General features: G+C 50.7%; 2 protein-coding genes across 3 annotated transcripts in view; one reads left to right on the top strand and one right to left on the bottom strand.

Annotated features, from left to right (window-relative positions):
• Nucleotides 1-504: 504 nt before the first annotated feature.
• PSMB6 (proteasome 20S subunit beta 6) lies at nt 505-12,348 on the bottom strand. The gene is made up of 6 exons (XM_068273924.1): nt 12,215-12,348; nt 6,852-6,919; nt 4,813-4,944; nt 2,200-2,329; nt 854-998; nt 505-723 (listed from the first exon to the last, which is right to left on the bottom strand). Exons 1-6 carry the CDS (start codon nt 12,308-12,310, stop codon nt 596-598), a joined length of 699 nt encoding a protein of 232 aa, XP_068130025.1. The 5' UTR covers nt 12,311-12,348; the 3' UTR covers nt 505-595.
• LOC137562521 (vitelline membrane outer layer protein 1-like) overlaps nt 11,778-14,047 on the top strand; it is a 141,226-nt gene continuing 138,956 nt past the window's right edge. For both annotated transcript variants that reach the window (XM_068273927.1, XM_068273928.1), the window contains exon 1: nt 11,778-12,537. The gene's annotated coding sequence lies outside the window, so the exon portion shown is untranslated. The remainder of the gene's footprint in view (nt 12,538-14,047) is intronic.

Genomic DNA, 14,047 nt, shown 5'->3' with positions numbered 1-14,047 from the left:
TGGGCGCAATAGAAAAAATGGTTAAGGGAGCATTCTATAGCGGTAGTAGATTATCAGCAAATTTACTGATATTCTACAATTTAATTGATATAGTGAAATACCAGCAATATTTGCCAATATTTCGCGATGACCTAACCTCTCCCTACTTTCACACTGAACCCTCCCCCCTCAGGCAACTAATAACGCCCCCACCGGCAACTAATACCCCCCTCCCCCCCAGCTAATAATCTTCCTGCCCCCAAACGCAAAAAAAGATGGTTGTTTGACCCCACCCCCGCACCCCTTATTTAGCACATGTCCATTTTTGCTTGCGCTACAATTAGCTGCTCCATAGCAGAGACCCCATCACAGAAGCTGGACCCCATTCCATTGCCATAGTAATGGACAACACTCCATTGCCATAGTAACGGACACCACTCCATTGCCATAGTAATAGACACAGCAGAGACCCTATCACAAAAGCAGCACACCACTCCATTGCCATAGTAACAGACACAAGACTAGTTAAGCAGCAGCTTTTTATTTTATCATATCACCACCAATGTAACAAAACATAAAAGTGAATAAACTACAGCAGGAGGAATCCGGGGAGACGTCAGGATATGGGAAACTTGGGGAGCTCGTTCCCCAGGATGACCTGCCTCTCCACCCCTCCTTCTGTGATGGCGGCAAGGCGAATCACTCCCCCACTGGAGCCGTCCCGTTCCATCGCCAACGCCAGAGCTGTGGGAGAGAGGAAACAGCGTTCACTCACACAGGACAGCACATCAGTACACAGCACTGCAGGACCGGTTACTGGGAACACACAGCACTTCCTGTGCCGCCATGCAATATCCTGTCACTAGGATCTCACCATTGGCTGTGAACTTCAGACACTCTTCTTTGGTCATTCCCGATCTGTATGTAGAATCCACAAAGCCGTATATATAGGAGCTGCCGGACCCCCCTACAGAGAACTGCTGACGCACCATCATCCCGCCCACCGGCACGGTGTACACCTGCGAGAGAGGAGCGTACAACGACATCACCGAGACTGACAAACGCTACTGAACGTGGAGTACAACGCTGCACAATGCAATCATACCTGGCTTTCTTTAGGAGGGAAACATACAACAATCCTCAACAGTACTAAATAAGTCATTTTTCAGTGTAAAGGACCACTCATAGTCTAGTGTCCTACCATATTATTCTTATGTATTTATATAGCACTGACAGCTTCTGCAGTACATTACAGAGTACATGGTCATGTCACCGACTATCCTCAAAGGAGCTCACAATCTAATCTCTGTCATATTCTAATGTCACTACCATATTATTATTATGTATTTATATAGCACTGACAGCTTCTGCAGCACTTTACAGAGTACATAGTCATGTGACTGTCTGTCCTCAGAGGAGCTCACACTCTAATCCCTACCATAGTCATAGTCTAATGTCCTACCATATTATTCTTATGTATTTATATATCCCTGACATCTTCTGCAGCACTTTACAGAGTACATAGTCATGTCACTGTCTGTTGTAGAATGTTATTTCAAGCTGTTTAGCTTGATACTGAGCAACATGGGCTGCCAGTTGCTCAGTTAGGTCAGGTGTGAAAAGCGGGTAACAATTGTTCCTGCTTTGTGCAGATAACTCATACAGTAAGAGGAAAGTGCCTGGGCTGACAGGTCTTGAAAGTCACACTGGGTAAAAATTGAGCAACAATGGTAATTTTCTCCTTAATGAGCAGAGTTTCACTGTAAAAGGGGTTCTGTGGATCATTTAAAAAAAAACAAAATCTGACATTTACCTGGGGCTTCTATCGGCCCCCTGCAGCTGTCATGTCCCGCGCCGTCCTCCTATGATCCTCCGTTCCCTGCCGCCGTTCCCAGTCTATTATTCGTCTAAATAGATGAATAGTGCTCGCTCCTGCGTGCGTCGTTGGGAGCTTACTGCACAGGCGCAGGAGAAAGTTTTCTTGTACTGTGCCTGTGCAGTAAGCTCCCAACGACGTGCGTGGGAGCAAGCACGCATGGCCACACAGCTGCAGTTGGATCAAATGCCGAATTACACCAGGACCAGCAGCGGGGAGCGGCAGATCGTAGAGGCCTGCGCGGGGCATGACAGCTGCAGGGGGCCAATAGAAGCCCCAGGTAAGTGTCAGTTTTTTATGATCCACAGAACCCCTTTAAGTGTAAGTAATATATGTATAATCACCTGCCCCCCTTTCCTGGGGTCCCATCCAGCCACGATGATCCCGGCCATCAGCTCCTCGCGGTATCGGTAGCACATCTCCTTGAAGAGGGTGGCGGCTGTGTGCACCAGGGGCGGACCTTCCAGCTCAATGCTGTCAGGGGAGAGGAGACAGCGGAAGTTACATCATTGTCAGATCATTACAGAGAATAAGATCCCGCCTCTCTTATAAGTCAGCAGTTATTTGGACGGTACTCCCTCAAGCAAACCCCAGCTGTGTGTACTTGGCCAACTGGTGGAAAACACGTCTGTGAGCCATTGGCAGGCTTCAGAAGCACTCGTGTCCCCAAGTGCTTCCGAAGACGGGCGGCTCTGTACTGCGCATGCCTGAGCGCACTTATGCCTCTAATACTAGAAGTCACTGGCACAGAATGAGCTGCAGATCAGATGCTGGGACTATTAGCTGCATGCTTGTTGCAGGTGTGCGACTCAAACACAACTAAGGCCAAAAGATCCACATAACAGCCAGGCATCCAGCATTGTTTATAAGGGAATAAGGATGGCAGCCGCTGCATTCCTCTCACTTGTTTCCTTAGTGTATCTATACTTACCTGGGGCTTCCTCCAGCCCCATGAGTTGCATGCCAGTGTGCTACTGAGCATGCGCGGCCCGGCCACTTGTGCAGCATGCTCGGCCCAGCTACGCGCACATCCCAGCCACACTTGAGCAGAAGGCTCCTGCAGGGGTGGGGCGTAGCTGAGTGGTGCATGCGCAGGAGAGCGTGGCTGGACAGATTACTGAGGGATTGTAAGAGAACGGAGCGGCCGGCGATGGACTGCATGCACCTCATGGGGCTGGAGGAAGCCCCAGGTAAGTATAGATACACAAAGAAAACCCACCTCATGTTTTCTTTAAGGCATACATGTCAAACTCTGGCCCGTGGGTCAAATCCGGCCTTCGGAGCCATCAGATTTGGCCCTCAGGTGGTTCCCCCACTTTGCATTATGTTTGGCCCACTCTAGACCACCAGGGAAGCTATATTGAAGGGTAAGCCCTAGGTCACCAGGGAAGCCATATGGGGAGGGGAAAGCACTAGACACCAGGGAGGGAGGAGGGCCACTAAATATCAGGGAATTGTGTAGATGAGGGAGGGAGTAAATATCAGAGAACTGTATAGGGGTTGGAGGGGGGGCTGTTAGACACCAGGGAACTTTATAAGGGAGAGAGGTGGCCATTAAACATTGAGGTTGGCCCGCGACTTGGTCCCAAAGATACATTTCAGACCACTTTGTATTTGAATTTTACACTTCTGCTTTAACCCTTTGCACTCGTATGTCATCACTGCATCGCTATGCGGGACATACGTGCAGCGGCGGTTTGTGGCGCATCTATCTCCCCCCAACTGGCCGATCGTCTCTTGCCAATCAGTGGGCATATAAAACGACATGCCCACACAGTCCTAACCCCCCCCCCCCCTACCCGAAACCCGGAAGTGCGTGATCGGCGCACCAGGAAGTGACAGATGAAATGAAATTTCATTGCATCTGTCTTGCAGATTTTTTTTTTTTTCATATTTATTCATTGCTGAATCCTTTCTGCAGATTCCTTTCTGCAGATTGCATGCAGCTTCATTGCAGATTACTTTGAAATTTTTTTACAGATTGCTAGCAAAGTTGCATAGAAAATCAATGGAATATTATGGAATGGACAGGGGGAGAGTGTAAATAGTAGCCAGTATTTTATTGCTAATCTGCCCAATTGTAATACTAAAGATTGCATTGTGTGTAGTGACAGTAAGACACTGGGTGGCGGACATAAAACCACCTATTGCGAAACTTGCTCACGCAGGCCTGGATTACACCCAGGAAACTGTTTTACAATTTTACAATACTTTCTCCTCTGCTACCAGCCAATAGAAGCAGAGAACTGTCCAAATAAGGTATCAAATTAAATGTTATAATGTGTTCTTTAAAATAAGATATACCATGTTACTGTGTTACGTTCCATGTTAAAATGGGAAAGAGTGTAAGAGGGAGAGCGCATTTCTGTAAAAAAAAAAAACTCCGAGCAGAAACGACTCTCTTTAGGAAAGAACTCCGAGTGGAAAGGGTTAAAGGGAACCAGAGAGGATCAAGTATACATACCTGGGGCTTTCTCCAGCCCCATACGCACGGATCGCTCCCACGCCGCCGTCCTGCCTGGATCCGCCGATACCGGGTCCCGTCATTACCGCCAGTCAGCCGGCAGACGCGGCCAATTCTCCGCATCACAAGGTGCTCTCTCCATACAGTTATGCGTGTGGCTGCCTACTGCGCAGCCGCATGCGTACGGGGCTCCCCCTGTGATGCGGACAAATGGCAGCGTCTGCCGGAAGTGACGGGACCCGGTACCGGCGGACAGAGGCAGCGGAGGACGGCGGCGTGGGAGCGATTCAGGCTTATGGGGCTGGAAGAAGCTCCAGGTATGTATAAAATCTTTTTCTATTTTAAAAATGCATTCCTCTCTGGTTCCCTTTAAGGCCAGAATCAGTCAACCACTATTGTATCATGTCTGTGTTGGAGTTGTTGGTAGACAGAATGAAATGTGTGCAGCTCTCTCCATTGTTATGTAGAGTTGTGTCGGGGTACAGCAGCTCACCTGTGAAACCCCAGCTGGTAGGCGACGGCGTCCGCGATGGCCTGGGTGTCGGCGGCACTGCCGGAGCGGCAGCAGAAGATGCGATCGTGCACCGGGGTGAGCTTGTCCGTTACTCTGTTAGCAATGTACGCCCTGCAACAAGGAAAGGCAACAGATTAGAGAATAAATTACCCAGAGTAACATTCTGGTGCTTCTTCTCTCACAAATATACTGCTATGTGCCGGGTGTGACGTCCTGCCCCTACTGAAACCACAGCGACCCCGGTCGTTACTGACAGCGGCGGTGTAAATATTTACCTTTCGCACTCCTGCGTCGGTGAAGTATCGGCTTTCCGATGGGCTCTGGTGGAAATAGTCGAGCAGGATCGGGTCCGCTGTACTGCGGCTATTTCTACTGGAGCCCGACCTTCACCCCAATGAGTAGCTGATGCCCCCTTTCCCACGAGACTTCTTTTCCTTTTCACAAACGGATCATCAGGAGGCTCTGCAAGGCTGATATTGTGGTGACAAGATTCGATCAGAGAGGGATCTATCTGTTGGTCGATCTGATGGCAAATCGACCAGTGTATGGCCACCTTTACAGTCCAGCATAACACTCCTGCAAAGAGCCGGCTGTTGACAGAAATGCAACTGAAATTCTATGGGAAGAACTGGAGATCAGAGTTCATACAGAAGGTCCTAATAACCTACAAGATTTGAAGACACCCAAACAGAAGGAGGCGTTTCCACCTGGGTCCATCCATTTCCCGCCAGTGGATCCTCTGATGGGATTCCAGTCGCCCAAGTCCTCGCCCAAGCTCCTGTGAACTGAGCATGCGCATTACGTCAGGAGCAGTGCCTACCTAAATGCATAGGAAGGGTGCATCTGAACTGGGCATGTCCAAAAACAGAAAGCATTTGTGCATGAGCAGTTGCTTTTAGCGAGCATATGCAGAAGAGAACTGAGCATGCCCAGTTCAGATGCTGACTACACAACGAGGAGGGAATGAAGCAACCCAGGTGGAGACAGACGACTAAGTAGGATTACAAATCGCTGGATGTGGTTTGCAAATTTTTAGATCAATTCAGATGTGCTTTAAATACATTGGGCTTGATTCACAAAGCGGTGCTAACTGTTAGCACGCCTGTGAAAAACCCCTTAGCACGTCTAAACTAGCTTTTTGCGCGCAAAACTTTACGCGCGCACTGCACAGAGCGCAGGGCGCTCTGCGTGAAGTGCCCATTAAAGCCTATGGGACTTAGCGCGCATAAGACTATTAAAGTTAAAGGAGAACTGTAGTGAGAGGTATATGGAGGTTGCCATACTGATTTCCTTTTAAGCAATGCCAGTTACCTGGCAGCCCTGCTGAGCTATCTGCCTGCAGAATAACACCAGAAACAAGCATGCAGCTAATGTAGTCAGATCTGACAATGTCAGAAACACCTGATCTACTGCATGCTTGTTCAGGGGCTATGGCTAAAAGTATTAGAGGCAGAGGATCAGCAGGGCTGCCAGGCAACTGGTATTGCTTAAAAGGAAATCAATATGGCAGCCTCTATATACCTCTCACTTCAGTTCTCCTTTAAAGTTAGTGCGCGATCTGATTGAGAAATCCGGTGCTAACCTACTTAGCACGTCTAAAGACTTTAGACGTGCTAAGTAGGTTAGCACCGCTTTGTGAATCAAGCCCATTGTGGGAAGCGTGTTCAGTTCTATGTGCCGGCCCTGAATTCTCTCATCACTCCCCACCCAACTACTTTTTCATGCCACCCGGCTGCAAAAAAAAAAATTCTGGGGAGAACACAGGTGATGCAGCTGAGGGATCAAATTACAACTTGTGCTTAGTCAGAGATAAGGGGGGGATTTGACAGGATAAAATGCATTTCTCTATGTTTTCCGTCTGTCCTGTGCAATAGGTCTGGTCTACTTTAAAATCTTTAGCACATGTCTTTGTTGCTTCTTGCTGATGTCACAGGACATGTCATAGAGCAGCACACTTGTGCCCATACCATAAGCCAATATGATGTAACATACATCTGCCCCAGCAGCGCTCTACGTACCCAGTGGTCGTCCGTGAATCAGCGCCCATCACCACTCCGCCATCGAACTCCACCGCCATGATTGTGGTCTGTGGGTATAAAACAGACTTTATTAGAACTGTGACTACGAAATTCTGTTTCCCATCAACCTGAAGTTTATCGTTTCCACAATGAAAGATGCCATTCTCAGCTACCTGTGAAGTTTTGCACACACGTACTAGGCCTGTCACTATCATGGATTGGACTTTAACTGCCTACTGGACATAAGACTACGATTCCCATGATCACTAGTTGTGACTGTGTTACCTGCAAATGCTATACTGTGTGGGAGGGGCATCAATGAGCATTCAAGAACTGATAAAGTATTGGTGCTAGATAACATGGGCGGAGATTCAGCACAATAGTGGAAGGAGTAGAAGTACAGCTAGCTATATACACATAGGCGGGCAATCACCAACCAAAACAATCATTAATAGTCACTTAAGGTGGCCATGCACTGGTCGATTTGCCATCAGATCGACCAACAGATAGATCCCTCTCTGATCGAATCTGATCAGAGAGGGATCGTATGGCTGCCTTTACTGCAAACAGATTGTGAATCGATTTCAGCATGAAATTGATTCACCATCTGTGAAGCTGCCGCTGCCCCTCGCCAGCTATACATTACCTGATCTGGCCGGCGCGAGTCCCCCTCTGTCCCCGCTGCGTTCCAGACCGTCTGGCTTCACTTCTTTCTGTCCGGGGAAGTTTAAACAGTAGGACGCTCTACTGTTTAAACTTCCTGTCAGGACAGGAAGTAAGTGAAGCCAGACGGTCCGGAACCCAGTGGAGAAGGAGCAGCTGTGACTGCGGTGACTCGCGCTGGCCAAAGCAAGTAATGTATTGCCGCTAGTGTCGGTCTTCGGTCATTCAAATGCCACTATCAACGCACTCCCGACCCGCCGGCAATTGAGCGAAATCTTCTGCAAGGACCGATCCACGGGAACGATTGATTTCGGACGGAAATCGATCGTTCTGTCAGCGTTTGTGCAACGATTTCACTGCAGATTCAGTCACAGTGATCGAATCTGCTGTATATCGGCGGGAAAATCATTAGGTGTATGGGCCCCTTTAAGGTGACATTTCATAAACACACTGCTTGGGCACTTACAAGAATCATTAGCAAAATGTTGCCCAAAATGACTCCAACCATTGATTTGGGGGCAACAGAACTTTCAGGCTGTGCAGAGAATGCCTCTTCTGGAATAAAGAGGATACGCTTAGTTCAAGATTTTAAAGTTAGCCAATAAATTGTATCATCCTGATTCAAAATGCTTACTTTTAATTCAGCTAACAAGAACTGGAATTAGGGCTGAACCAGATCGTTGCACTGTGCTAACAGATCTAATAGTTAATTAAAAGGAATCTAAATCGAATGCTGGGCATACACGGCTCGATTCTCTCGCTCGATCGATTCCCCGCTCGATTCTGCAGACTATTCTCTTATCTTTCACTTGTTTTTCTTATCTTTTTACCTTGTCTTCATTGCGAAACGATCGGGCCGGAGATCGGATATGACGGAAATTATCTATCGATAAATGGCTCAGAATCAAGCAGTGTATTCCCAGCATTAAGGCTACTTGCACACCAAGACTAAGATCGCATAACGTGCCCCTAACGCAACGCCTGGTGCTCTTAGAGGTGGACGTCAGAGTGAGCCGCGTTGTGCAGCTCACTCTGGCGTCCGTGATGCGTACTCTTGGACGCATGCGGCATCACGTGGTCCCGCCGGCCAATCGTCGCACAGAGCGGCCGCACCAGGAAGTAAACACTGCACGTCACAACGTGCAGTGAATATTAATTCGCCATGTGCCTGGCCGCTCTCCGCTCCTCCCCAACATGACTGCGCATGTGCAAACAGTCTAACGCGGCTTAAGCCGCTGTAACGCTATAGTATGCTGCACTTTCGGAAGAACGTGCAGCGTTACATGTAACGCAACGTGGGCAGTGTGAACAGCCCACTTGTGTTACATTGCGGTGCGTTGGGGGAGCGTTACAGGCTGCACTAACGTGCGCCTGTAACGTCCCTGTGTGGAAGCAGCCTTAAAGAGACACTGTAACATGAAAAAGATCCCCTGGGGGGTACTCACCTCGGGTGGGGGAAGCCTCCGGATCCTAATGAGGCTTCCCACGCCGTCCTCTGTCTGCAGCCCTCTGAACAGCCGGCGACAGGCCCGACTGTAATTTCAATATTTACCTTTGCTGGCTCCAGCGGGGGCGCTGTGGCGGCTTTCCTCTCCGAACTACACGGAAATACCCGATCTCAGTCGGGTCCGCTCTACTGCGCAGGCGCCGGAAACTTGCGCCTGCGCAGTAGAGCAGACCCGACGGCGGTCGGGTATTTCCGTGTAGTTCAGAGCCGACAGCCGTCAGAGCGCCTGCGCAGGAGCCAGGAAGGTAAATATTACGTCACGGCTGCACGGAGGGCTGCAGCGAGACCCCCGTGGGACAGAGGACGGCGTGGGAAGCCTCATTAGGATCCGGAGGCTTCCCCCACCCGAGGCGAGTACCCCCCAGGGGATTTTTTGAGGTTACAGATCCTCTTTAATAAAACAAATTTACCCAGTTGGACTATGTCCACAATGACCGCAACAGTCCCTGTAACAGCAGGAAAACAACGCAATGGATCGGGAAAGCTGAGCCACGCATTGCATCACATACAGTGAAGCATATGGTCAACGAAAAGTATGCTTCAATGTAACCGTTACCATTTTGCATTACCACATTGTACCGCAATGCACCTGCTGTTTGTTATGCACCACTGTAAACATGGCCTTTAGCTTACCTGGGGCTTCTTCCAGCCCCCTTTAGCCCTTCTGGTCCCTTGCTGTTGTTTGGCTCTGATCCCTTCATCAGCTATACCCCTCTGAAAGATGCATGCGCAGCCTCGAGTCACTTGCCGCCCCCTCCTCCTTCGAGATCCCGTAGTGGGGGTGTTCTGTGCTTGCGCAGTTTGTAAAAATTGCAACTTGCACAGTACGCTCTCGGATACGGGAGTGCGCTCAAGGTGCGTGGCCACGCATGTACAGTAGCCGGTGACTGGCTCAGTTAACCAGCTTTCGGATGGGCACAGCTGATGAAGAGATTGACATGGAAAGCTTGCAAGAGACAGAAGACTCCAGGGAGCTGGAAAAAGCCCTAGTTAAGTTAAAGGAAAGGTTCAGGGAGGGTGGGTAAAAAATAAAAATCAAATTCCACTTACCTGGGGCTTCCTCCAGCCCGTGGCAGGCAGGAGGTGCCCTCGCCGCCGCTCCGCAGGCTCCCGGTGGCCGACCCGACCTGGCCAGGCCGGCTGCCAGGTCGGGCTCTTCTGCGCTCCAAGGCCCGGAACTTCTGCGTCCCACGCCGGCGCTCTGACGTCATCGGACGTCCTCCGGGCTCTACTGCGCATGCGCAGTAGTTCTGCGCCTGCGCAGTAGAGCCCGGAGGACGTCCGATGACGTCAGAGCGCCGGCGTGGGACGCAGAAGTTCCGGGCCTTGGAGCGCAGAAGAGCCCGACCTGGCAGCCGGCCTGGCCAGGTCGGGTCGGCCACCGGGAGCCTGCGGAGCGGCGGCGAGGGCACCTCCTGCCTGCCACGGGCTGGAGGAAGCCCCAGGTAAGTGGAATTTGATTTTTATTTTTTACCCACCCTCCCTGAACCTTCCCTTTAAAGTGGGAAAATTTGATTGCCAAATAAAAATCCTTCAGATCTTATAATTTCAATCTGCCCCAGACACAGATCAGGTAGAGCCAAATATCTCCTTACATAAATTGATATTCAGCTAATCTCCCTATAAACCCAGATACAGGTAAATGTGAGACCTGCTGCATAGCCCGGGAGCGGAGCAGTGCATTTCAGCACTGATAGATTTGGGTGCAGCCGGCGCCACCATAGACTATAATGGGAATTACATCTACAGCTGCGCTCAGTGAGTAATGTCGGCGCCGTCAGAAGTCGGAGCCGAAGTTACTTAAAAAACACAATAATTTGGCCTCCGGCAATCGCCAGAAACTGAATTATATCATTTCCCCACCATCCATGGCAGGCTGGAGGGGGAATAGTAATTAATACGGCCGGGACTTGTGCAGCAGCAGGATCAGCCATATACCGGCTGTATCCTGTGCCCAAGTCTACCGCGCCAATTTCATATGTATGCCCAAGGAGGGGGCATGCTGGAATTTGTAGTGCATCCCTGCCTCACACATCACAGCTACTATCCCCTACATACATTGATAGACCCCCTGCTCTGGTCCTGCATAGTCAGGGAGCGGGCATGCTAGGAGTTGCAGTGTTCTCCCCAGGCTCTTTTAGCCGGGTGCTCCACCCGGCTAGATTTGGTGACCACCCGGCTGTCATTGGCTCACCTCCTCACCTCCTGCTATGCTGTAAGCAGAGTTGCCCTGCATTTTCATCTCAACCCACCCGGCTACTTTTTCATGCCACCCGGCTACTATTTCATGCCACCCGGCTGGGAAAAAATTCTGGGGTGAACACTGAGTTGTAGTCCCTGCCAGCCTCACACATCACCGTTACTACCCCCCTACATACATTGATATGCAGATAATCTCCCTATACAGCCAGATACAGGGAATGTGAGACCCCCTGCTCTGGTCCTGCATAGCCAGGGAGGGGGCATGCTGGGAGTTGTAGTCCCTGCCAGCCTCACACATCACAGCATAGCCAGGGAGGGGCATGCTGGGAGTTGTAGTCCCTGCCAGCCTCACACATCACAGCTACTACCCCCCAACATACATTGATATGCAGATAATCTCCCTATACAGCCAGATACAGGGAATGTGAGACCCCCTGCTCTGGTCCTGCACAGCCAGGGAGGCAGCATGCTGGGAGTTGTAGTCCCTGCCAGCCTCACACATCACTGCATAGCCAGGGAGGGGTATGCTGGGAGTTGTAGTCCCTGCCAGCCTCACACATCACAGCATAGCCAGGGAGGGGCATGCTGGGAGTTGTAGTCCCTGCCAGCCTCACACATCACAGCTACTAACCCCCTACATACATTGATATGCAGATAATCTCCCTATACAGCCAGATACAGGGAATGTGAGACCCCCTGCTCTGGTCCTGCATAGCCAGGGAGGCAGCATGCTGGGAGTTGTAGTCCCTGCCAGCCTCACATCACAGCTACTATCCTCCTACATACATTGATATGCAGCTAATCTCCCTATACACCCAGATACAGGGAATGTGAGACCCCCTGCTCTGGTCCTGTACAGCCAGGGAGGGGGCATGCTGGGAGTTGTAGTCCCTGCAGAGCTCACACACTGCCCAGCGGCCTGATTGTCAGGCTTCCCCCGGCCTCGCGTAGCTCCTCTGCCTGCTCTCCCCGTACTTCCGGCCGGACTCACCCCGGTGGAGACCTCCCGGTGCATCCAGTCCATGTCAGCCGGCTCCCCGCCTGTCAGAGCCGAGGCCCCTGGAAACAGCATCTTCATCGCCGCCATGATTCTGCACTCTGCCTGCGGGGGCGGGGCCGGGAGAGACAATACCGCGAGAGTGGGAGGAGCAACATGGCGGCCAGCGGCCTAGCTGAATCACTGCTGGTGCTGGATCATTACTGGGTGTACCAACATGGCGGACAGCGGCCCAATCACTGCTGGGTGTACCAACATGGAGGAGGACAGCCTGACTGAAAGGCCTGACAGAAGGAAAACATAGAGAAACGCACCCTGTATGTATTTAGAGAGTTAAGCCTGTCTAATTCCCCTCATCTGTGACTAATCACAAATTATAATTTGATCTCTCAGCTATGTCAGCTGGCTGCCTCGGCAGAGCAGCTAATTTGTAAATACAGGATGTTAACCCTATGGCTGCTTCCATGAAAGCAGGAAGTAGACACTGCAGATTTATTACAGGATTTGTATCAGCTGTAACAAAGAAATGTTTTTTCTTTTAAGGTTATTATGCTGTTGTTTATCTTTTAGAGCAGAGAGGAAGTTCTGATTTCAGGTGGGCTTGAATTACTGCTGGGTGTACCAATATGGCAGACGGGTGGACTTTTGAGTCCAAAAGGATTCAAATTCGGAATTCAAATGAAGTATAATTACTTCAGGTGTGACCACAAGCAGCAGCCAAGGAGTTAACTTACCCAGACACATACCACCCAACATTTTCTCATCAGAAAGCGGGACACTTAGGCCACACCCCCAACACACACCCTAGTCACGCCCACCAATTTTTTTTTTTTTAATTAATATTAATCCCTAAAACTAATTGAACAATGTGGGGAGGGTGGCCGTGGGTGGGGAGGAGGGTGAGGGTGGCCGTGGGTGGGGAGGAGGGTGCCCACAGGTGGAAAGGAGGGTGAGGGTGGCCGTAGATGGGGAGGAGGGTGAGGGTGCCCATAGGTGGGGAGGAGGGTGAGGGTGGCTGGGGAGGAGCAGGCGAAAACAAAATGATCAAGGCGCCAGCTGCGCCGATGTGGGATGGGTGGCCGCCATTACATTGCTCCCTTCCTCCTAATCTGCCCCCAGTGTCCCCCCCTGCTTGCAGAGTAAAGTGTGCAGCGGAGTGGGCTGTCACTTAATCTTACCATTGCTCCTCGCGTACTGGCATCTGGCTCTTCTCGGCTTCCTGTGACATCACAGTCACAGGAAGTAGAATGAAGCCAGATACCGGTGCGCAAGGAGCAATAGTAAGATGACAGCCCACTCCGCTGCGCACTTTACTCTGCAAGCAGGGGGGACGACGACACGGGGGGCATATTAGGAGGAAGGGAGGAATGTAATGGCGGCCACCCATCCCACATACTGCATTGGCGCGGCTAGAGCCTCAATCATTTTTTTCCCCCTCTCAGCCCAGCCGGCTGGGACACAAGGGGGGGCAGCGCGGGATAGCGGGAAGCCCCCCCCCCCCCCAAAATCGGGACAGTCCCGCAGGATTCGGGACGGTTGGGGGGCCTGCAGACATCTTCGGGGACATTTGCATTCCATTACGCGTCATAGACGTAATGAAAGCTGCGTTCCATGACTCACTACCGCGCATCCTTCTTCCGGCTTGAAAGAAGAAGCGTGATAATCATGGAACGCAGCTTTCATCACGTCTATGACACGTAATGGAATGCAGACGTCCCCGAAGACTTCTGGGTAAGTTAACTCCCCGCTGCCTGTAGTCACACCTGAAGTAATTATACTTCATTTGATTTCCGAATTCGAGTCCTTCTGGGGTGCAGCAATATGGCC

The sequence above is a fragment of the Hyperolius riggenbachi genome, chromosome 3, assembly GCF_040937935.1.
Source record: "Hyperolius riggenbachi isolate aHypRig1 chromosome 3, aHypRig1.pri, whole genome shotgun sequence".
NCBI lineage: Eukaryota > Metazoa > Chordata > Amphibia > Anura > Hyperoliidae > Hyperolius > Hyperolius riggenbachi.
The sequence above is the reverse complement of the archived record's forward strand: the minus strand, read 5'-3'. Positions and strand labels throughout refer to the sequence as shown.